Raw genomic sequence first — 25,838 nt, forward strand, 5'->3', positions numbered from 1 at the left:
GTATTTTTTGATAAGTTAACTGACGGACTAATTAAAACTCTTGCTTTTTGACCCAGGAAACATCCCTATTGAGTCAGTAGGTACCTGAGGTAGGTAGCGGCACGGCAGGCAGATTGACATAAATGACGTGACAGACCATACGAATCTCAAGTCTCGCTAACGTTTGACGTCTACAAAAACACCCTCCCATGCCTCAGTTGCTGATTGAGTTATGCGCTAGACCTAGGTATATCTTCATTAATAAAAGTGTCACTCGCATGACTTACTTGCCTTATGGTCCTATGTCCCCTAGATGGGGCAGAGGGCGTCCACAACAGTCCTCCATCGCGTTCGGTCTTGAGCTATATGTTTGATCTCGCTCCAAGTCTTGCCGATCTTCTTCGCTTCGTCTGCCACAGTGCGCCGCCAAGTTTGCTTGGGGCGACCACGTTTGCGTTTTCCTTGGGGGTTCCAATCCAGAGCCTGCTTGGGGATGTGATCGGGATCCCTTCGGAGAGTGTGGCCAATCCAGTTCCACTTGCGGCGCTTGATCTGCTGGTCGATCGGAATTTCGTGGCAGCGTTCCAATAGCTCGACGTTGGAGATTTTCTCAGGCCAGTATATGCCGAGAATTCGGCGAAGGCAGCGGTTGACGAAGACCTGCAGCTGGTGCGAGATGACCTTGGTGACCTTCCACGTTTCACACCCATAGAGCAGCACGGATTTAACGTTGGACCCGAAAATTTTGAACTCACATCGTTTCATGTAAACATCACAAAGCCTGACATGCTGCCACACTGTACCTTGTGACTGCATTATTAAAAGTGTCACTCACATCGTTCAGTGTAAACACCTACATCAACATTCAATGCAGTTATACAGGGTGAAAAGTTAATTGGCTGTCGAATTGTGCGACGTGCGACCGTTAATGGACGGGTAGTTTTAAATTGTACGAAACGCCAATTTGAAAAGCGAACCGGTTTGTCGGTACCCAATTAGTAGTGACGTGATCGGGTTAATTCGGATGTAGTCGTATTTTTTAATTCATTTCGCAGTCTCTGTTGCTCATTTATAGATGGCGCTATCAATTATCACAAAAGAGACCAAAATAGGAACCTAGCAACTTCATAGTAGTAAAATTTAGTGCCATTCCGTAGGTAATACTTATACGAAACTAAGAACTAAACTAGACACACGATGAATTACATCTTTCATGATAGCAAACTCAGGTCAACTGCAAAACCAAACTTTACCGTCTAGTGATGCGTATCTATCGATATTCGATAGTTGGAAGTACTGACAAAATATCAACTCAAAATTCAATAACCCACATGTAACACAAGCATTTATTTTAGCTTTATAGAGTTATCGTGATAGTAATTAGTAATTTGTAGATTGCTAATATTTTTTTTATAAAAATAATTTACTACCCTGTATTTTCTCGTAACGATAAATTTTTTTAGTGTAATTCACTGCGACATAACCAAATAATAAATAACAGAATAAAACAAGGGAAGTGTGAAAGAGCTTTTTCAAAGCCTATTTGCTGAAAATAAATAACTTTTACAATCTTTAATACTTAACTACCATCGATAGACTCATGCAACACTACTGCAGGCCACAAAAACTGGCCTCAAAACCAGACCCGTGATAAACTACGTGGCATTATAAAAACGGACCCCAGGGAGTGTGGAGCGGCAAACCGTGACTCACTCGATTACGCAGCCCCGTTTGCTGGTCTGTTAAACGATAAACTGCCTTCCTACCTAATTATTTTATTTAGATAGAGATATATTAGCTTGTTTAGTTTGCTTGGAAAAGTTTATAAATTGATTTAACTCATTTCATTTTAGTTTTTAGTTCTTCAGTGTAACGTTGTAATAATGTAGCTATCTAAGCAAAATTTTACATTTTTTTTTGTAATGATTACTGCGATTCTTAAAAGAAATGTTTTTTTTTTATTTTGCTTAAAGGTCTCTTTACTTGCTCGTTACTGTATTGTTTAAAAAAAAATATTCTCAAAATAAACACCGAGAAAGAATATCGTAAGTAAATTGTGACTCAAATATACTCGTTGGCCAATGGTTTCAAAAACTTTCTTGATAATTTTCTCAGAATTTCGTTATACTTATTCCGAAATAAAAATCACCTTTCCCCGAACTCGAGTCTTTGAACTGTACTTCAAAACTTTTGCAATATTACGAGTTCGTATTTTTTCTCGTTTCGAGAGCAAAAAATGACATTATTTTTATGTTTTTATGTTTACTCGAAATTTTCGTGCTTATCTAATAATATAATCAATTTAATTAATATGTATAAGAGTAGAGCATCATTATATTAAACTACATAGAGAAGAGACACACAAAAGTAGAGTTTATAAATGTTGTTTTACCCGAGTTCTGTCACTGTAAAATAAATAATTAGTAGGTAAAACTATTGTGGAATGTATAAAATATAAAATAAATATTGGAATATGTAAAATAAAAAAACCGGCCACCTGCGAGTCGGACTCGCGCACCGAGGGTTCCTTACCTGCAGGTATATAACTTTGATTTTGTTACAGCTTAAAAGTACTATATCAAAGTTATATACCTCATAAACCTGCAGGTATATAACTTTGATTTTGTTACAGCTTAAAAGTACTATAGACCTGAGTATTTGAAAGGAATACCTAGTACCTTTTTTTAGTTTAATCATTCTAAGGGGGGGACGGACACATTTTACCACTTTGGAAGTGTCTCACTATTCAGTTTAGAAAAAAATATATTAGAAACCGCAATATCATTTTTGAATTAGTTAGCGAGCTTGAATGTAACAAACTTTAGCTCCCTTTGTACATAAGAAAGTTTAAATGAAACAAAATCACATTAATCATTTTAATCAGAATCAAAACGGACTAATTACAATCGATCAATCTATCCCAAACGATATAAAACAAAGAGACTTAAAATTCAATGAAGATAAATCTTCCGATTTGGTTGACGAAGGCCCGTACTCGGTTAATAATGTAAATATCGATTAGAATTTTGATGAGCGATTTACATTTTATAATTAATCAAGGTATGACCCGTTTGTTTAGTGGAACGGATTAAATTTAGGATTACGTGTGGATTAATTATGTAAAAAAAAGCTCATTTTGAACTCGTGTCACTTCTGGTTTGAATTTTAGAAGTATTTTTTAGACATAATCATAAAAAGGCATAATTATTTATTTGGGTTATTGTCGTTTTGCCAAAGAGATGACTCGTCATGGACGAAAACGTCATGTGAAAAATCGTCACACTTCATAAATCGCGTAACAAAATTATGCGACTCTCATACGTAACAGTGTGACAAGTCGACTACGTGGCAAATCGAAAATCACTCATTAGTTTCATCTCTTTAGATATTCTAGTTACCCTACTACTTTTTTCTTTAAGTGTGCCATAAAAGCTTACATCGCTTACCTAGCTTTTTTTAAAATTAAAGGTAGCCTAAATCTTTCTCTCTTACCTATCTTTTTCTAAATTAAAGGTAACCTAAATCTTTTTCTTAGATCCAATCTCAGACAAAAGCTCTAGGTGTGAAACCGTTACCTAAATACATAGGTATTTACTGGGATTTTGCAAAAGAATTTTCTCCAAATACTTATCTACATGAAAGTTTTATTCAGATTGAAGTTTTCTAAGTGCACGAAAAATACTGTACCCAATCCTCTGTAGTAGTTTTGGTAAATCCTTCCAAAGCTAGGTACAGTCGGATTCAATATTGAAAATACGTTTAGTAGAGACCATTATCTCCTTCCTTTTCGCAATAATAAAATGATATGACGCGAATATTTGAATATTTGAGAGAAATAAGGTCGTTTGAGACTCTAATGTAAAGTTTCAGAGCAGTTTAGCTTTTCACTCGTGTGTGAGTTAACTAAATCTAAATATATTTAACTCAAAGGTGACTGACTGACTGACTGGCTGGCTGACTGACTGACTGACTGACTGACATAGTGATCTATCAACGCACAGCCCAAACCACTGGACGGATCGGGCTGAAATTTGGCATGCAGGTAGATGTTATGACGTAGGCATCCGCTAAGAAAGGATTTTACGAAACTCCACCCTAAGGGGGTAAAACGGGATCCACGCGTACGAAGTCGCGGGCGCGTCTTTCCGTTCTATACATGGCCAGAACGCACCCATAGGAAACTGCTCGTGTATATTTTGTAGTGCCCGTTTGTAAATCTGTGACTCCAAACTATACACGAATTTTGCGTACTGATCGTGTATAGTATGGAGGAGCTTAGTAAAAAAAGTCATATCCAAACTATACTCGATTAGTTTCTACTACACCACTTACACTTGACTAGAGTGTGTTTAGTTGATATTGATTTAGTAAAATATGGAATTATATTTAAAATTACATTTATTCGATATTATTACATAAAATATTATTATTTTACTGAATCTATAATAAATCTAGATTTTAAACACTATTCTAAGTGGTTTTTGAAATTAAATTGATTAGGTAGATTTCAAATTAAATAACAATTATTAGTGTAATCATAAATTCATTTAAAATGAGAGAGAGTGAGAGAAGAAAGTTCAACGTGCATTATTAATACATTATGCGAGACTTTAAATGCTAGGTTTGTATTATCGGCCGTTTGGTGTAGTGGTTCGAAACGGACTACTATTCCGGAGGTAGCGGGTTCGATTCCCGCACAGTACAAACATTTGTATGCATGAACATATTTGTTTGTATTGGACTGGGTGTTTTCTATGTATAGTATGTATTTACAAAAAAAAAGTATTTAAGTATTATGTTTAATACTTAGTATTATGTACAAGCTTTGCTTAGTTTGGGACTAGAAGCGCAGTGTAAAATGTCTAAGGATATTTATTTATTATTTATTTTATTTATTAACTTTTATCTGAAGAACAAAATCATTTTGACATATTTCCATACCTACATAATTCTTAATTTAGGAGTTATTCGAGAATTGGTGAAAATTAGATATCAGCCCCAAAACAAAATTATCTTTTCTATGGCAGAATACGTGTCGAAAGATGATTCAATGTTTAAAGTAGACTCGCAGATATGAATTAATTAATAATAGAAAGAGAGGTCAATAAGACAAAATGACTAGCATGCAACTACTCGCGTATAAATTGTAATCACGCACTTATTACAATACATACATGATTAGTCCGTATGCGTACTGGCGATGTATATTTTGGAGTAAGATAATTGACCTAAGTCACTACAAAGTATACGCGAGCAGTACGCAGCATATGCGTACTGTTCGTGTATAGTTTGGAGGAGCTTAGTAAAAAAAGTCATCTCCAAACTATACTCGATTAGTTTCACACCCTTGCGTTCTGGCTATGTATAGAACGGAAAGACGCGTCGCGGGCGGCCGCTGGTAGGAAATAGAATTAAAAGTATGATGATTGTTATTTACGAGTACGGGAAGGTTCTTCAAATAATAGGTTGGGACATGAAAAAGTGACTGACTTCTAACTGAGATATAATGACTGAGAGAGCTATCGTTTCATTTTAGATTCACCAGATGCAAGTTTATTAAGATGTATTTTTTTCCATCATAGTAGGTAATATTAAAAAGACAGTTATAATTATTTATTTCTGTCTTAAATGCAATATTAGAGACAAAATGCATTTTTTCATTTATTGTTTTGAAAAGTTTGAAGTTCTACCTGGCTGACTGTACGTTATGTAAATTTTCGCAATAAAGCTTCAGTAAACCTGGGGATGAGATAAAATTAGTATTTATTGGACACATTATTCACTTAAACACTAGTCTTTGCGTGAAATAGTTCGGTCCCTTTAAGTTTATTATCTCAATAGAGTCTGGCCAGGATTTGTGGGTAGACTGAAAAATGGTGGAAGATAAGTCTACCAAATCAGATAAAATGTGTCAAGAAAGTGATATTAGATTGTTTAATACACTGAGGCTAAATAACACCATCTTACTTTAACTTTAGCAAACGTCAAAAATCCGTCAAACTCACAGATCACAGAAACTAAAGGGAGATGTGACGGGTCGCAGCAGTATGCCCAAAAACAGAACACATTGCTCCTGAAAGCAATAATGACAGCAACGACGTCATAATGTAAACAGTTTACATTGCTTGCGTAGTACTAAAAATTATTCGAACGTTGAGTACTGATACCACAGTGGATAGTGAGCACATATTTTGATTTCTTTGTGTGTGTGAATTTCTAATGCGACACTGAGTTTTGAACTCAGCGCATTAGTTGGCATCTCTCTATGTCTCTATAGTCAAACTCCATACAAAAACACAGGTTTTGGTAAAAGTAAGGTAGAGCAATTCATCCTTCATCTTCTTAAAGCGTTCGAGTCAGAATCAGTTCAGCATTAATCAATTCTTTTGTCAGTTAACACATGTCAACACTCCCCACATTGGCCAGATTGATTGGGGAAGTCTGATATTTGTTTAACCCTTTGTAGCGAGGAACCATGGTATTTGCATATTTGTCCCTTTGTCACCTTAGTTACCTCTTACGACATCAATGGTAAGAGTGGGAGTGATCCCATTGTACTTTGCCAGAACTACTGACGGCACTTGTAAAACACAAACGTCCGTATTCTCAAATACTATGAGGTCTCACAGTGCACGTGGATGCACAGGGTGACACACGAACCAATCACAGAGCTCTATTCAACGCTGTGCGTTCGATTTGCTGCTTCACTTTAGCAAACATCGTTTGTGAATACGAGTGAATGTCTCGTAATCTAAAAAGATAGAATAAGAAATACATAAGTAGATACCTACGTAAAGCTGTTTCATGTTAACAAAATATCTTTTTTTTATCCATAACAAGGAAGCTCTTGGCCTATATCTCACCTGATGGTAAGTGACGATCAGGCGGAAGTCATTGGGGGAGGCCTATGTTCAGCAGTGGACGTCCTGTGGCTGAAATGATGATGATGATGATGATCAGGCGGAAGGTGGAAGCGAGCTTCACCCGGAATCCTCAACCACGGAGGAACTGGCTATCTTACCTCTAACTGCCGGAACACAACAATAATGTTAACATTGTTGTTATGGCGACAGATGTAGTAATTACTAGTTATGTATGCCGCCGTTACCAACCGTGCGATGTGGAAGTCATTGGGGGAGGCCTAGTTCAGCAGTGGACGTCCTATGGCTGAATGATGATGATGATGATATGTTTCCCTCTTTCTTCTTTCCAATACTTGTACTCTTGTGACAAGTATATTTTTTCTTTTTCTTTAATTCTTTTTTTCTTTCAGGACAACCCAGATAACCAGTTCAAGTCGATCCCCCTCGGCTTATGGTGGGCCATCGTCACGATGACCACCGTGGGCTACGGGGACATGGCTCCCAAGACATACCTGGGCATGTTTGTTGGAGCCCTATGCGCGTTAGCAGGTGTGCTCACCATCGCGCTACCCGTGCCTGTCATCGTGTCTAACTTCTCGATGTTCTACTCTCACACGCAGGTCAGTGGTACACTCGGCATCAAATAAATCGCACCTCCCGCGACAAGCACTTATCAAACGTATGCATCCCCACTTCCCACCAACATTGGTACCATTTGAAAGCCTAGTTTTAAACTTCATTTCATTAAAGGAAAGGTTTTTACCCCAAAAATGTGTCTTTACAAGGATCCAGAGTCACTTCTTCAAAAAATAGGTAGTTACGCTATAGCCATTGTTTATGACTATAAAACTGTTAAGTTGGGATTAATCGCTATCCATCTGTTAAAGAGGACACGTGAGATCTTTATTTGGTTTTATAACCATAAAAATTGGTCTAATTGATCACAGAGGTGAGCCCAAAGTGAGGTCTATTTTCAAGTCACATTTATGGTATATGTTAATAATTTATTTAGAAATGAAATGTATTTTTCTTTAAGGATATTTATTGGGCTTTTAAATAACACCAATATTGTTGGGGTACCATGATTGTGTCAGAAGAAAATCTTTAAAGTTCGCGTCGCGGAAGGTGCGGTTTATTTGATGTTGAGTGTAGATTAACGCCTATATAAACATTACTATGAGGTCTTGCAGTGCGCGTAGACGCAGGGTGACAACCAATCATAGAGCTTTTTTAGCGGTGTACGTTCGATTAGCTGCTACCTTAAGCAAGCATCGTTTGTGAATACGGGTGTAAGGTCTTTATAGGATGGAAAATACAGGTGTTGACAAGAACAGAGCCTCTATTCAACGCTGTGTGTTTGATTAGCTGCTACACTTAAGCAAGCATCGTTTATGAATACGAGTGTAAGGTTTTTAAAAGTTGGAAATTATGGGTATTTAAAAGGGAAAGATTTAAACTTGTGATTATTACGTACTCAATGTCATTAAACTGACAGAATATCGAAGTATTATGCTATAGCAAGAAGGTTCGCGATAGTTTTTTCAGAATATTTTCTTTCGCCACCCTTTAAAATCTAGGCAGATTCTAGCCTGCTAAAGTAATTCAGATTTTCAGGATCATTGTTTAAAATTGACCTCGTGGACAAGTGCCAAAAAAATCTGACATAAAATTTTCAGAATCTTCATGTCTGCCGTATTGCCTACACTCTATTGTTCACTGTTAAAATAGAATATATTTAATAATTTGCCTTTAGTCGTGTTAACAAACATTTATACGAACGTTGTGCCGAAAATGAAGCGGCAGTTGTGAATAAATAATAGCGCAGTCTACTATATTCTCATTAAATGGGCATTTTATGTTGATTCCCCACTAATAAAACATAAATAAGAAGATTAACGATTTCATTGAAAAAGTGACGAAACATTCTGTATTAAACGTTTAAAAAATTGACAACATCTTAGCTCAAAAGAAGATTTCTCTCTTGAAATTACTTGAGCTTATTTTGTAATAAGTACCCAGTTACACAAAAGAACTGTTCTTATTACAAAATTCCTGGTAAACGTAAAAGATTACAGCTGGTCTTGGAAAATTCTGTATCCAACCGTACTGCAATATCTGCTGCAATATACAGTAAACAATCTTATAATAAACAACACCGAAGCATTTTGTAAGCTTACCAAATTTCCTGCTGCCGCGTAGCGACACACGATGCGCAAATCGTTCGTTTACGCTAAAGTTATATTTAATTTCACCTGAATAAATACATTTTTTTGTTATACTTAGTACCTCTTATAGTACAATCTGTACTAAAAAACTAAATAACACCTTTGGTGGACAAAGAGTGTCTACTGGTAACCAGGTAATAGTCACTATTATGGTGTTCACTTCATATTGGCAATACATTCGATGCTAACATACGAGTAATTGATACGTTAAATTATCACACTTAAAATGTCCTGCACCTATCGATTTACAATAAGTAGGTTTTGGAGTTTTAACTGGTTATAATTCTCTTTCTCTACTCTATTTTCTGCTTGGCCCAAAGATTAACTGGAAGAGAATGCTGTATGCCACTAAGTTTACTTTTTATACCTTATTCAATATGTCAAATATTCACATATCGTAGTACAATGCTACTCATAGAGAGTTTCACGCTAGAGTTGTGAACATATTATTATTTATTGGAACAAACGTGTTATGAGATGTTACCCTAAAATTGACATCATACTCGTACCACTAGCAAGCAAAACAAAAATCAAATTCGTACTATCCAGAAGAAATCGAAACCAAAGTCCCAATCCCTGGTCGCATACAATTATCTCTGTCGCCGTTCTCAAGACAATCAAAGTTTCCCCGGACCTGTTCACTTAATTGGCGGTCAAGCTGATTCTCAGTTATTGTACAAACACAGATTACTTTACAGCTATGTGTTTAGTTTGTGCCAACAGAAACTGTTAATTTAAGATTTTAAACTTTCGCGTTCCATTTCAACTAAAATAGAGAAACACGGGTCTCAATGCGTTTAAAAGTTGTTAATGTTTCTAACAAATAATATTGGTACAGAGTTCGCTATGTATTTACAGAATTGAGAAAACTAAGATTGCAGAAGGTCAAGCAACATCTCCTTTTGAGGATTTAGAAATTTAATAGAAAATAAATAAATTAGTAAATCATCAATGTTTTATCGATTCCCTTAAACCTTAGCCTAACTTGAAAACCAAACCTTCCTCGTGGTGGGTAAAAAAAATCTAAATAAAATCGTCTATTTCATCAACAATTAGGTACTAAGGCTGGGGTCTACCTAATAAGTATTTTAACCGGTCTGGAGTAGTAAACGAAGTTTGTTGCGGCCAAAAATTTGAATGTTGCGGCACTTTTTTCAGCAATTGGCAAATGTTGTATTGCAATTTGAAATATTAAAGCGCTCTATTGAAGCGCTCTGATAAAGCAAAATGATTTCAAGACGAGAGTAAATAAGCACTTACTGGGTAGATAATGTACCATCCTAGACACTTAACATCATATTGTGCCTTGTTCTGCATAAAATAAAAGATTTGTACTTACGTCATTGAATAGTCGTAAATTCTAAACAAATAAAGTTTTGACTTTTGACTTTGTATTGCCCAGTCTTTGACTTTGAATGGCTTCTTCCAACGTTCACGTGCGTTCCGTCGACCCGTGTGTTTCCTCGAAACGCTTTTCAGCGTAATATCATTAACTAACTATGTCACACATTTAAGTTTCTAATTAAGTTGGTAATACCAGCAAGTATACGTTTTCATTAGTGCCAATGGTTTTACACTGTTCTTGTAACATACTGAGTCTACACTTATTAGGAAATGGATCTTGATGAGATAATGTCAGATAATGTCAATTTTGATGGATTCAATCAATTATATAGGGTGATGTTATCAATTATAACAGGGTCTGATAGCGGTCTTAATAATATGGTAAACTTTAGTGACGTATACAGGCTGTTGGGTAAATGGGTATATGAGCCGACACTAGCCCATGTTAACATGGGAATGTAAATGTTATGGTGAGCTCAGAAATTTGATAACATCATTTTAATTTTTTTAATGTTCATACAAAATAAATTTTAACTTTGATACTAGTCATAACTAGTTGATAAGGTAAGTATTATTTTTTTTGTTCCACAAAAAAGTATCGTAGTTTTTGAGTGTTAAAGTATGGTAGGTAAAATAATGCTGTATATAATTTTTTGTGTTGGCATCTTAAAGTTAATTCATGGATATATTTACGGAAAATATGATGAGCGTACAGAATTGATTTTAACCTAGTTAGTATAATATTCGTAAATAGGTATACTATTGCTAAAAATGCATAATCTAAGGCTGAGTTGCACCACCTAACTTTGACCGTAACTTTAACGATGACCGGTGTTTTTTGTATGGAGTTTGACAAATTTTTGACGTTTGTCAAAGTTAAAGTAAGATGGTGCAACCCAGCCTAAGACTCCACATTTTTAAATGTTGACATCTGTGTTGCAAATTTTCGTCACACGAATACGTATGCAAATAAAAGGGTAAATATTTGCATTTCGCTTCCCAAATTTATTGAAGATTTCCCAACGAAATACGGAAGGGAAATAATTTCCCTGAGCTAACCGCAACCGGTCCCACCCTCTTCGAGTAAGGAGTAGTGATGTGTGGGAATAGTTGCATAGTATCGTTTTATCGATAAAATAATAAGGCTGAGTTGCACCACCTAACTTTGACCGTAACTATGACGATAACCAGTGTATTTTGTATGGAGTTTCACAGATTTTTGGCGTTTGTCAAAGTTAAAGTAAGATGGTGCAACCCAGCCTAAGTATGTTCAAATGCTTTGTTATTTGGGGCATAGGTTCTTCATCTATGCTAAAAATAACATTCCATACAAATAACTAAACTTCAGATACTTTTTCTATAACGACGTTTTACAGGTACTTCAACATCAACCACAGATTTAATCGTAAAGCTTTGATTTTGAGTACGATTACCAGTTCTCCAAACAAGTGTGTCAATAAATACTCCCTTTTGGAAATGTAATTTTCAGTCACTCGCTGTTTTTTACAAGGTAACGCCTTATTCTAAGAACTTGTCAGTCAATCAAGGAAGACTTGGCGCGAGAGTTTCATAAGATTGACAGACTGAACGTTTGGTATGTTACTACAAGAGGCAACGTTTATTTCATACGTTTCTTCTTTTTATCAAGCCTTTGCCATTATGAAAATTCTTGTAGTATTAAACATTTGTGTTCCACTGCCTCGTCGAAGACTAACGTTTGCCGTTATCTTTTCGTGGCCTTCAAATTTGTAACTTTTTGTTTTACAGTATTTAAAAACTATACAATTTAATTATTTATACGCATTTCACAAACTTTGCTAGTGTTTTTTTAGTACTAAATAAAAAAAACGATAGTTAGAGTTACTGTCACATCACTATTAAGAATTGTCGCAGCTGTGCCCTCACTGACATCCGAAAGTTCTTATTATGTGCAACTCCTTTATATTATTCTCAAAGACGCGTCCCAGAGTGTGCTTAAAGTCTGGAATGAGGGTATTCAGCGCTTAAAGCTCTGTTTGTAGTCATGTCGGCTATCACGGGCCTGGTGTCAGGCATTGTAAGCCTCCTTACTCCTTAGACCTTTGACATGGAACAGAGTGCTCATACTAGTAAACAAAAGAAGAAGACCGTTGACATGTCAAGTATGGAGCGAAATAGAATATTCTTTAATAACTTACATTAATTGTAACAATTGAGGTTAAAACCCTAAAATCAGACTTTTTGAACTGTATAGACTTCCTCAACACGTCTAGCCAGCGTGGGGAATGTAGGTCAAATCCTCCATTAGCCTCTGGTAAATTTAATAAGAGAGGGTCTTGCTTATCCTGTTCTTGCAGTTGAAATTAAATGACCTATGCTGATGATGATTTTATTTATTTATTTATTTTCACCAACTTAAACTAACTTGATGATAATATTAAGCGCCTGCTATAACTCAATCGTATAGACGACTTAAGAGCCAAAGCAGCATTGCGGCGGCGGTGCGACGCCGGAGCGGTGGTCGCTGCGTCGTCTTACATAGAAATATCTGTGCACGATACTGCGAAATCTTTGTGGTGCAATGCCACAACGCATCGTGTGCTTTGGCTCTAATAACGAATTCATATTATTTTACCAACACAATAACGTGCACGAAATAAATCATGTTTCTATTTGAAGATTTTTCTGTGTATAAAACATTTTGATTCCATTTTCAGAGAGCATTCGCCAATTTTCGAGGCGGTTATTTTTAAAAATGCTCGTCTATTTTGAACCGGAACGTTACTTGTTACGTAACAGCTCCGTAAGAGCTCCTGCTGTTGCAGCTGTGTCTTTGTGACATCTGATATTTCTTTTGCGACCGCCTTAATATTTTCGCCTGACGTTCGCTAGAGTGTACGTTACGTTCTTGGACGTTTTTCAAATGGATGCGTGGACAGCGTTGATTTTTCAGGAAATAACTTGAGCTTTATATACGAGTACTTATTATTTTATAAGTCATACTAATTTTATATTAAAATAACGACACCCACTTGAAAGAATAAACACACATTTTTATAACAGCAAAGGCATCGAAAAATATTAAGCCCACCCCTCAATATTTTTCCCACAAATATAAAAAACAGGTGGGTGATAAAACTGTGTCCTAAACTTTATTCTACCTTCAACGTAATTAGGGTAGGGGTTCTAAATCCGAAACAAGCCGACGTAAAGAATATGTGACCCGGGTAAGACCCTGTGGGCGTATCGCTAAGCTCGTAATAAAACCCTCACGACTTTTAGATAACTGTAACTGAGTTTACTTTTTTACCATCACATCACTATTTGGTTAGAATATTTTTCAAATATCCAATGTCGCGATCCAATAAGCACAATGATGTCGTGTTCTGCGTTCCCAAATAACTGCATGTAGGAAGATTTAATTAATGCTACTGACAACGCCGCTCTTGTAGCGGAGTTTTCGGCTGACACTGTATACTGTTTGTTGTCGACACGACAAAAAGAAGAAATATCCAATACTATTTTTTGGATTTTGGATTGCCCAAACAAATGTTTTGACAACCCAGGACAGAGTGTCCTGGCGCCATAGAACGAGGAGAGTCGACTCCAAATAATGGGAAATGGTTAGGACAAAGAAGAAGAAGTACGTCATCAACATTGTACATTTTTATACATATATGTGATAAACAGCAACATAGGGAACACCCTATAACAATAGTCTTCAATTTCTGTATCCTCCCTAAACTAACCGCCTACACAATTTCATTTAATATCAATAATTATAATCATTGTATTTCAATTCCCCTTCTAAAATTTTTGCTATAAGGGTATGCATCAAAAGTATAGATCGTCACTCCTCTATTTACCTACTTATTAATTTAAAAATAACTTATATCCTCTTGAAAGAAAAAAACATAAACAAGCGTTTTACTATAACACAGCTGCAGCTTTTCACTGCTTATTTCCATAAAAATCCATAACGAAAAACCTCAAAACGACGAAAGTCGAAAAAAATCAACTCCCATTATAACTTTTCGATGGCTTCCAAAGTGAGAATTGTTTACACTTTATATTTCGAATAAATAAGTTCTTTGTTCTTTCACGGAGTTCGTAACTTTGAAACAAAGGCTCCTTCACAATGCGGTACATACATTACAGTGTTCTCATTATAGTTAACAACATTGAAGTATAAAACATAACAAAACTTGGTTAAATACGTAATGAAATAAATCGTCACTATCCTCGGGACAAAGTTAACCTTCTTTGCTGAGCTTAGGATGCGCGCCGTGATAGAGTCTTATCGACGTCAAAATGTATGGGCAAAATCGATAAAATGGCGTGATTTTTTTTTTATCCACAACGAGGAAGCTCTTGGCCTGTATCTTATCTGATGGTAAGTGATGATCAGGACGAAGGTGAAAGCAAGCTTCACCCGGAATCCTCAACCACGGAGGAACTGGCTATCTTTAAGATAGTATCTTACCTCTAACTGCCGGATCACAACAATGCTGTTAACATTGTTGTTATGGCGACATACTTAGGTAAAATGGTGGTAGCTAGCCAGGCGGACTTGGAACAAGCCCTACCAACCAAACCGAACAGAAAAATCTGCTCCCACTGGGAATCGAACCCGGGACTTCTGCGTCTGAAGCAGGTGGTTTTACCACTAGACCACAGAGGCGGTTAACCGCTTATCGCGGCGCATATCCTAGGCCGTCTGGTCAGATGTTTATTGGCAGTAAAGCTGTGGAACATACACAAGAGTTGTAGCTGTAGGAACAAGAGGTGTGAATATTTTTTCTATCATCATTATGCTCATTTCAGCTACAGGAAGTCCACTGCTGAACATAGGTCCTCATATATAGGTCATAGTTCTCCCTGCTACCAACCGGGCAACATGGAAAGCATTGGGGGAGGCCTATGTTCAGCAGTGGACGTCCTACGGCTGAGATGATGATGATGTATACAGACTTACTGCATCCATGTTTTTACTGTGGTGGAAACGCCATTGTGCTACACGGTGTTGAAATTTATGAAGGGATTTAAAGAATTCACTGTCAACTTTTAGAAGTCGTTACCCTTTAAAGGTATGACAGAAGTTGAAGTATTGTGAGGGCTTTGCAGTAATATTAGTTAAGTTGTTCTTATTTTGAAGTAAATTATAAAGCTTAAATACCGTTTGTTACATCATAATAATGTAAATAACTCATTTGGATCTAGTTACCTAATTTGGAACTAGGAAAAAGGCTTTATTGAACATTAATTCTTGATGGAATTATTGGACCTAAAGTAAAGTTGTTGTTTGAATTTATAAAAAGAAACGAAATATCATGTAAAAAATCTGAAGCATCTCGCTGAATATTTTACATTGGTAATTTAATTAAAGAATTCACGGCTCAGTCTTAGAATCTAAGATTTTCATTAACAAAGTGTTCCAGCAATTTCTAATTCGATTTATTTCAATAATGTGGTAATGTCTGTAATTGTTCTTCAAACCGCGCCTCATAGAATTAAAGCTAAGAATGCTTTATTAACTTACGTAGGTAAGTTAGTTTAACATTTGTTTTATTTCTATTAATAGTCAATTTCTAAAGATTGTTTGTAGGTGTTTGAGCCACGCAACGTCTCCTACGCTACGCATTGTCGTTAATAAGGAGTCATAATTATGTTATTTTTGTTAGTGATCTCGTTTGAAAAATAAAAATTATATTTATATTTCCAAGGACACTATCCTGTATTATATCATAGTACCTACCTACCTAATAGTCCTGTCCTTGGGTTATCTGAGATATAATTTCTAAAAGTATGATCACCTAAATTGCATCATACCTATCGTTCGTTTCAGCCAAATGACGTCCACTGCTGGACAAAGGCCTCCCCAAGTATTTCCATAACGCCGGTCCTGCGCTGCCCGCATCCAGGCCAGTCCCGCGACCTTCACCAGATCGTCGGTCCATCTAGTAGGAGGCCTGCCCTGCCTATCATACCTATCATCAACTATTATATCTTCAAGTTTACCTTCAAGAGTACTTATTTCCCTTTATCTGAATCTCTACTTCGTAAAAAGTGTTTATCCGATTTCGATTACCTGAAACAAATAATCGTTTCTCATTGTCATTTGTCCTCGAAGCTTTAAAGCTTCCGAAGAAAATTAAGTGGTACCAAACAGTCAGTATAATTCGGGCTACATTTCACCATTTGCGGTTACAGAATCCCTCGTAACAATAATGATTTATGTCGGCCGCGGATTCAGAATACTGTTTTCATTATTAAACTGTTATGACATCGAATATCTGATAATTATGAACAGCATCGTTAATCCTCTTAGTTAATTAAATCGTTGGATTGGTTTAAGCTTATATTAACACAAAATTCTGCGTGCAAAATTGTTTTAGCTGTCAGTTTGAACGCGAGTTCACTCGATCGTTCCTTTCATTTGTAGGGGAGAGTTCGGTATATTGTACCGCCGGGTAAATTGTACCACCCTCATATTTCGTAAAGTATTTTTTGAATGTCTGTAATTGCAACACTCAGCGATACACAACTAAAATCAATTAATATCGGCCATGTGGTTTTTGCCGTGACAACATACACGTGTGTTTTATTTTGAAAAGTATTTTTTCATTGTTTTCAAGTAACTTTTGACAATACATGTGTAGTTTGTAATTTTGTTAAATTTAATCTCAGGGTGTTTCTAATATATTATTTAGAAGCGTAAATTAGTGTGGATTACAATTATTTGAAACATTTTTCGGTATTTATAAGCTATATTTTTTACCGATTTTTTAAAATCACCTAGTCGGCTAAATTGTACCACATCAATTTGTATGGAACTTTACCAAAGGATTTTGAATTTTTTTTTAGTAAATCATATTTTGAAGTTATAATAGCGTAGTTATGTTTGACTAACAATAAATGAAAGCAAAAGACTGGCAAAGTAGATTAGGTACAAGTGTGCGTTACGATAATTGGAATAAAAAATATCGATTGTCTATGTTATTAACTACTGTTCCTTTTCGTTTCCTAATTTGTTAAGAATGTATCGTATAATATTTTGCCATAGTTTTTTTATAGGCTTGAAATTTATTGAAATCCAATTTAGTAACCCTGTGGTACAAATTATCGAACCGGTTGGCTAAATTGGACCGAAGCTCTGAACTCGTACTTTGTTGATTTGAGCTAAATATACAACAATCATGTTAATTAATACTTATGAAATAGTAAGTTGAATAATGTATCTTTTATTATATACCATGGACATTAGCAAAAACAAAAGAAAACTATGTGTAAAATGGGATTGAAAAAAACTGGTCCAAATTAGCGGACTCTCCCTTATAACTAAACCATAGATAAATATCTTAATTTGTTTGATACGTCATCAGGGTTTTGCGGACTGTAGTCATAGATTCGGGCTGCTCAAATAGTAAGAAAATAGTGCATAATAACGAATAATTTATATTACTCATATTCTCTGACACACAGTCGACGATAAGTGGCGAGATATTTACGAGTAAAAGTCCTACGTATCATTACTGAATATCATTAAATGTTGGGAACTATTAACCAATTATTTCAGCGTATAACTTAAAAGTTCTTAAGAAGATTATTACTTGTATAAATTGGTATTATCAATCCAAAAAGATAGTGAATCCACGAAAATGTTTGATATATTTTACTGTGTGTTTATACGGATATAAGCTGTGCGTAGGATATTATCAATAGTAGGTACCATATTGAAAAAGCTCGATTTCTATGAGATTGGATTTAGATAAAATAAAATTTACAGTCCTTTCGTGTGGGTAAGGCTTTGAAACGTTAAAATATGGGGCTACATGTTACTCATTTATGTAGAAAACACTGCTTTTCCCCTGGGAGGTGTAAAATTTCGAACAATAGACTTTATAGTAAAGACTACAAATGAAGGTGACCAAACCAGGTAAGTGAAGCACGCCAGATTATATTTTTTGTTGCATATTAGTATCTATTAAAAGGACATAAGATTTAACTTGACGTTGACTCAACTTTTCCTCCGTTCCAAAGCTTAAAATTATTTTTATCTCTTCACCGAACATCATCCTGATCTTCATTAACGAAATGAAACTTTAAATGGCGTCCCACATTTCCGATAATAAATTATTCCCAGTTGAAGTTCGGAGCATAATTAAATTAAGCTTAAATTAAGCTACACGTCCCGTCCCCAATTTCCTAGGCTGCATGAAAAAGCTCTCAGCTTAATAACCTCCTTTTATCTATTCTCGCTGTATTTTATATTTTTTGTCGTCAAAGTTAAATGCACTATCAGTGTAACCCAGAAATAAAGCATAGAAGCGGAATGAATTCAAAAGTAGTTGCGACTATGGATGTGCCGTTGAGAAAGTTCTCGTTCCCGGCAATATTCCCAGTGAGAATATTCTCGAGAACCGAGAACGCTCCCGGGAATATTCTGTGTTCTCGACAGAATACATTTAGTTTTAATTTAAATTTTGTTGTTTATATGTGATATTATTTGTAATGTTTCGATGTTTTATTAACTGGGCGTTAAGACTAGTCGTTATAAACAAGGCATAAAACGTGTGAGTGAGATATTGCAGTCTTGCTCACTCTTTTCGTGGCGAACGCGTGCCGCGGCTTTAGGACTCGGCTAATTGAACATCAGTGTGCCTCTGAGTTTTAAGGCCCTTGCCACCCTGGCGGCGGATTGCAAGCGGATTCAAAGTGGATTTAAAGCGGATTCAAAGTGGATTTAAAGGGGAGAGGCGACGCGACGGAGAAGCCGTGAAAATATCGTGAAGCTTCCCGAAGGCTGCCCAGCCGAGCTGGATTCGATGATTGACCTTTTTTTCGAAGTTGAACCTACCTAACTGGACTGTTTGCCCCAGGTATACAGTCATTATATTCAACAACTTCGAGTATAGTCTCCAACTTTTAGAGGAGTGGGTGCAACACGGTTTTTAGACACGATTTTGAAATCTTGTCCATGTTCATTTTTAGACCCATTTGTTGAGAGACTCTATTGAGACCATCGAGCATTGTGCCTAGATCTTCCACGATCTCAGCCATGACTACGATATCGTCTGCTGTCTGGGTTATGTACTCGCCGTTGATATGTATGCTGAATCCGCTCCAGCCCAGAAGCTTGAAAACATCGTTCAGGGCGGTGGTGATGACGTCTCCCTGTCTTACCCCTCTCTGCAACTGGATAGGTTTCGGGTCCTGATCTTAAAACGGACTGTCACTGTGGCGTGTTTGTACAAGCCTTTCAACACTTTAATGTATCATAAGAGACTGAAGCACTGCCCATGTCTCAATCGAATCGAAGGCTTTCTCATAGTTCACAAACGCAAAGTGGCTGATTATACTCCTTGATCTTCCGTATAATCTGCCGTAGCGTATTTATTATGGTATGTGGTAAAGCCTTTTCAGGGGGCTGAAAGTCGTCGAGCCTGCTAGCGTGACTATCGAAAACAGCTTGTAGACATGGCTCAGAAGCGAAATGGGTCTATAATTCTTCAACAAGGTTTAGGGCCTTTAGTACCGGCGTTCCGCCTGCTTTCAGAAACTCAGACGTGATTACGGTGCCTTGTTGTTTTTCAGCTGTTTGAGAACCATTCTAATCTCGTGCAGACTAATGTACGGGATATATTCGTTAAGTGTCGGATCAATCTAGTTAGCACGTATTTTCTATAAAAATGTGTCAAATGATCCGTCAGACAGGCTATCCACAACTTATCCAGAAGTGGCGAAACAGGCCCTTACTAAGCGATTGTGAAATATGCCCTTAATGTCAAATAAGAATAGTTTAAAAAACTAAAAACACGCTTTTAATTACTAACAACACTAAAAAGTCAAAAATCATCAGGACCTTGGACATCATCTAGCATTAAAGTGCTCGAAAAGACAAATCCAACGAACCCAAACTCGATGAGTTTCCGCCGTTTCTTTTAGGAGTTCCTATGGCTACCTCCTGACTCCATCATTAGGACCCTGAACATTATTTAGCACTTAAAGATCTCGAAAAGACATCCAATCAACCCAAACTCGATGTGATTCTACCGTTTCGTTTAGGACTTCTTTTGGCCACCTTCCAGTTCCATCAGACCAGCTGGTACCACAATATTGTATTGTCATTTCTAATCTACATATAATTGCCAAGTTTCATAATGATACAAGACTTAGAAGTGCGTGTAATTCAGATTCTAAGATTCCATTACATAATTAGTTACATACACGACGACCTAATAAGAGCGTGTTAAAAACGAAAAAATTGACAGTTACATTATTTAATTACGTGTAAAAAGAAATTTCTGTCATCTTTCATATCATTAAAACGACATTTCACGACGAAAAAAAATAAAATATAATAAAGTTGCAGTTGCCAAGAATATTGCCGAGAAAGTTCCCGAGAATATTCTCGGGAACACTGAGAATATAGCCTTTCACTGCAAATAGAGTGTATTGTTTAATATACACTTATCTGTTGACTTAATTTAATACTATTTTACTTAAGAAAGTTTGTTTATTTCCATTTTATAAACATGATTCTCAACCTTTCTCACTAAGGAGAACGCTCCCGGGAACGCTCCCGGGAACGCTCCCGAGAATATTCTCAGCTGAGAGAGCGTTCTCGGGAACGGCACATCAATAGTTGCGACCTGTATAGTATAAGGTCATGCAATATTATTTTCAAATTAGTAACTTGATGCCACGCCACACCACACATACAAGTACCAGAGGTTCTTTATGATTCGTTCGTTTTAGTCGTAAGACGTCCACTGCTGGACAAAGGCCTCCCCCAAAGATTTCCACAAAGACCGGACCTGCGCCCCTTGCATCCAGGCACCTCCCGCGACCTTCACCAGATCGTCGGTCCATCTAGTGGGAGGTCTGCCCACGCTACGTCTTCCGGCTCGTGGTTGCCACTCAAGAACTTTCCTGCCCCAGCGGACATCAGCTCTACGAGCTATGTGCCCCGCCCACTGCCACTTGATTTTAGCGATTCTGCGGGCTATGTCAGTCACTTTGGTTCTCCTGTGGTTCTCTTTATAATTATTTATCTGAAATTTAATAATTTAGCAAAAAAAATATAAATTTTCCATTATTTGGGTGCCGACACTTAAATTGTCTGATAACAGTGACAGAGTTAAGTACGCTGTTTCTTCTCAACACTCCCACTTTATTGTCGTAAAGCAGTGGTGGGATTTCCAAGAAAATATACTTGTTCGGAACTTAGGACTTCTAAAAGTGCTTTTTAGAAGCCAACTTACTAAAATTAAAGAATTTTTAGAATACAGAATCTAGCATAGATTTAGTGATCGTTCTCCTTCTAAAGCTTTCCGTTCACCGCGTAGCCTAGATAAATTGGGGCTTGCTACGTTGGCCCGGATACTTTTATAGCTATTCTAGACCGGCCTAAAGGTCAGCCTTTTAAATAGAGGGTCCGATTGGGCTTAAAATTCGCAATATTTCATAGGAGATGGCCCTGCGCCTCTGACCCTACCCTTTATTCTCTTTCGATCAACGAAGAATAAGTATTTTATCATAAAAATGAATAGTAAATATGAATAAGGTTGTATTTTATGGATAAAAGGCGGTGTAAAGGGTGAATAAACAAAATTATGTGACGCAGTTGACAGGACCAATGATATTTCATCTGATTTGACAGTTTTAAGTGAATGTGCATTATTTCATGGACCTATAAAAAAAGTCGGACGGATTCTCATCAACAAAATACTGTGACATTAGGATACACCAGCTTGCCTGTACGTACAGGCCGGCACGCACACATTCACACCCTGATACACCACTTCGAGTGCAAACTTCACACAGTTGACACATTTAGGCGGCGAAAAAACAATACGAATACGACATGTCTTGTGTGATGAAATTGTGTAAAAACCGTTCTGTTCGAACAAACAAAAATTAAGGAATCACATTTCACAGGCAAAATAATAATCCAATCACTTATTTCCCGACATTAAAATATTGAAATTAATTGAAATCAAACGTCATTCACTCGAAAAAATAATACGTCAAAGACCAGTGTTCTCAGGTATTTACGTGGGAAAATTACTCGAAATATGGGAAATTCATAATAATTTTAGGACTTTTCAGTTATTTATTACGCATATGGAAATAAAATAATTTATCATAATAATTGTGTTTTAATGGGATATATTTTCATAGGCAAATTTGATCCTTCCCAAAAATGTGGAACTGCGAAATTCAAATTTTCTTACATTGATTGCAAGTCAGTGTCAGGTTGTATGTTAAAAAAAACTATCAGAGATAATAATAATAAATTGATGATGCATAAGATTATGATTATAATGTACACAAGATTCGTAATTTGTAACTGCGTGAATCATTTTTGATCAACATTAAGTATGTACGTACATACCCTGACACACTGACTTGCAAACAATGTAAGAAAATTTGAACATTGAAAATTTCGCGCCTACAACGCATTCACCTTTCATCCTTTTAAAATGGCACGGAATAATTCTGTCTACATTTCCAAGTAACATCTGCCGATCTATGTTTTTCTTAAAATAAATGGGTAAAATGTTTTGGCTAACATGGCATCCCTAAATTCACTCACACAATAGACAAACGCCAAAATTTTGCGTCACAGTTTTGTTGTAGCGCGAGTTCCGTCCGCCTTTTTTTATAGGTCCATGCATTATTTAGGCTGAGTTGCACAACCTAACTTTGACCGTAACTTAAGTATAACGATAACCGGTGCTTTTTATATGGAGTTTGACAGAGTTTTGACGTTTGTCAAGGTTAAAATAAGATGGTGCAACTCAGCCTACTGGTGCAACCCTGCACGATTGTATGATTGTATAATAAGGCCCAGTTTTTTGATTCATAGTTAAAATAACAAATTGTTAAATTTTGCTACTAATGGTTAAATATTAACAAAATGTTAAGTAATAGTTAAAAAATGTATTAAAAGTCGAGCTAACCATTGTTCGAAAAACATTTTTTTCTAATATTTAACCACTTGTCATTTGACATCTGTCAAATTTGACCATTGGTTATTTTAACTACGAATCAAAAAACCGGGCCTAAGTAAATTAAGGCTGAGTTGCACCACCTACCTTTGACGGTAACTATGACGATAACCGGTTCTTTTTGTATGCAGTTTGACAGATTTTTGACGTTTGTCAAAGTTAAAGTAAGATGGTGCAACCCAGCCTAAGTATTAATCAATCATTAATTAGCATGTCATACAGACAACACTAATAGGCTTGTCATATAGCAGAAAATAATTTGTTTTATTGAATAAAAAATCTAGTTTTTACCCTCCACCATTAAATTCCAAAGATCGTCATAAACGTTTCTGTTAGAATACATTGCACGCAACCATTTTATTTTGTGTATGTTGGCAATACGGCAATCCGTTTAGATTTGTCAAGTTGTCACTATCACGACTGCCATTTTGAACTCTGTGATGTGTATGCGCTCTTAACGGAATGGAAGTTATTAATCTCAATATTCCTTTTATTTACTACAAAAGCTACAATTTCTTCAGTTTCTATCAAATATTAATCAAAAGTACACATCAGAGCCTATGTCACTGTGAAACAGAAAGACTAATCGCCAACAGGAAACTAATACAAACTTTTGTAGCGCCATACTACGACGTAGCGCCGTAGCCGTAGCGTTGTAGCTCGTAGTACGTCGTAGCCACAATTTGACTCCGGGCAAAATGTAAGGCGACAATCACAACATTTTTGTACAAACATATCTATTAAAAAACTAATTCTCGTTTGATGCTTTTTGCATACTTTATTCGTTCGTTCCTTCCTTTCAGCTGAAAGACGTCCACCTCTGGACAAAGGCCTCCCCCAAGGATAACTGAATCTAAAACATAGTTTTGCGCTCTTTATCATATAAATATCAGTATTACAATTTGTCAAACACCACCTGATATGGGTGTGAAACGTGGAAGGTCACCAAGGTTATCTCGCACCAGCTGCAGGTCTTCATCAACCGCTGCCTTCGCCGAATTCTCGGCATATACTGGCCCGAGAAAATCTCCAACGTCGAGCTATTGGAACGCTGCCACGAAATTCCGATCGACCAGCAGATCAAGCGCCGCAAGTGGAACTGGATTGGCCACACTCTCCGAAGGGACCCCGATCACATCCCTAAGCAGGCTCTGGATTAGAATCCCCAAGGAAAACGCAAACGTGGTCGACCCAGGCAAACTTGGCGGCGCACTGTAGCGGACGAGGCGAGGAAGATCGGCAAGACCTGGAGCGAGATCAAGCGAGAAGCTCAAGACCGAACGAGATGGAGGACTGTTGTGGACGCCCTCTGCCCCATCTAGGGGACATAGGACCATAAGTCAAGTAAGTCAAGACCTGGTATTGGGCGATTATTCCCAGGTTTTTGAAAGATTTTTCGATTAGAAATTGATTGATAAACACATAGGTACCTATTTTAAGCTAAAATATACACAACTTGAAAAAATCAAACTGCCTAAAGGTTAGACCAGACCAACGCGTGCAGCCGGCGTGCACGATGACGATGGCGATGGCGACCAGACAGCGTGTATGAATTTGTAGCGATGAGTTCACATCAACGCGTCCTGTCATTGGTCGCGGCGATCTATGCAGCGTCTGCACGCAGCGATCAGCGATCATCGCGACTTTTGTCACTGTGACGTTTCTGTTTTTTAAAATCGATGTAATAAATAGTAAGTAGGATCTGTTAAAAAGTTTTTACACAATTAAAAATGAATTAGTCATAACATACCACTAGTCTGACCTACTTGAATAATAAAAAAGGTTTTAGAATGAAGTATCAATCTAAGAATTTATTATTATGTAATAAACAAATTTTTCTAGTTTTCTCGAGAATCTGCTTCTCCAACTTCATAAATAAAATTGAGATAACGATTATCATCTGCAGAACAAAATAATTGAGAATGTACAATGTACATGTCTGCAGCTTTCTCAAAGGCCCTAGAGCAATTCTAAGTATGCCATAAATAAAAACCTAATTAAAGTCATCAAATGTCTCAGTCATTAATTTAGTGCCACTAGAAATACCTAGTTGACCAAAACTGATGTCTTTTTGTATTTTTGGGTTATTATTAAAGACAAAAAAGATATTTGGACTATTATGTAGGTACTCTGTGGTTTGGGTGCATGCATAATGTAATTTCCTTTGCCTTAAAAAAAGTAAATGTCAAGATGACTGTTGCACCAAAAATGAATGATGATTTTGATAGATGTTGTGTTGAGTTCTGTGTAGTTTTGTGCGATTTAACGATAAGAACGACAATGGTAAAACGTAATGGGGGCAAATTTTTTCCCTCAAGGAAAAAGATGAATTGGTTATAATCTTACTTGCCCACAAGGATACTGTACGAGCACGTCAGCATCGACCGCGACCTACAACATGCTAGCCAACTGGCCCATGAACCCTGAACGAACGT

The 25,838-nt window shown here is 36.7% G+C and overlaps 1 protein-coding gene across 1 annotated transcript in view; it reads left to right on the forward strand.

The window, feature by feature from the left end:
- Positions 1-25,838, forward strand: part of LOC135078732 (potassium voltage-gated channel protein Shaw-like) — a 325,437-nt gene that overhangs the window by 228,170 nt on the left and 71,429 nt on the right. The window contains exon 7 of the mRNA XM_063973289.1: positions 7,253-7,462. Within this exon, the coding sequence (XP_063829359.1) occupies positions 7,253-7,462 (210 nt within the window). The remainder of the gene's footprint in view (positions 1-7,252; positions 7,463-25,838) is intronic.

This window comes from Ostrinia nubilalis, chromosome 15, assembly GCF_963855985.1.
Source record: "Ostrinia nubilalis chromosome 15, ilOstNubi1.1, whole genome shotgun sequence".
NCBI lineage: Eukaryota > Metazoa > Arthropoda > Insecta > Lepidoptera > Crambidae > Ostrinia > Ostrinia nubilalis.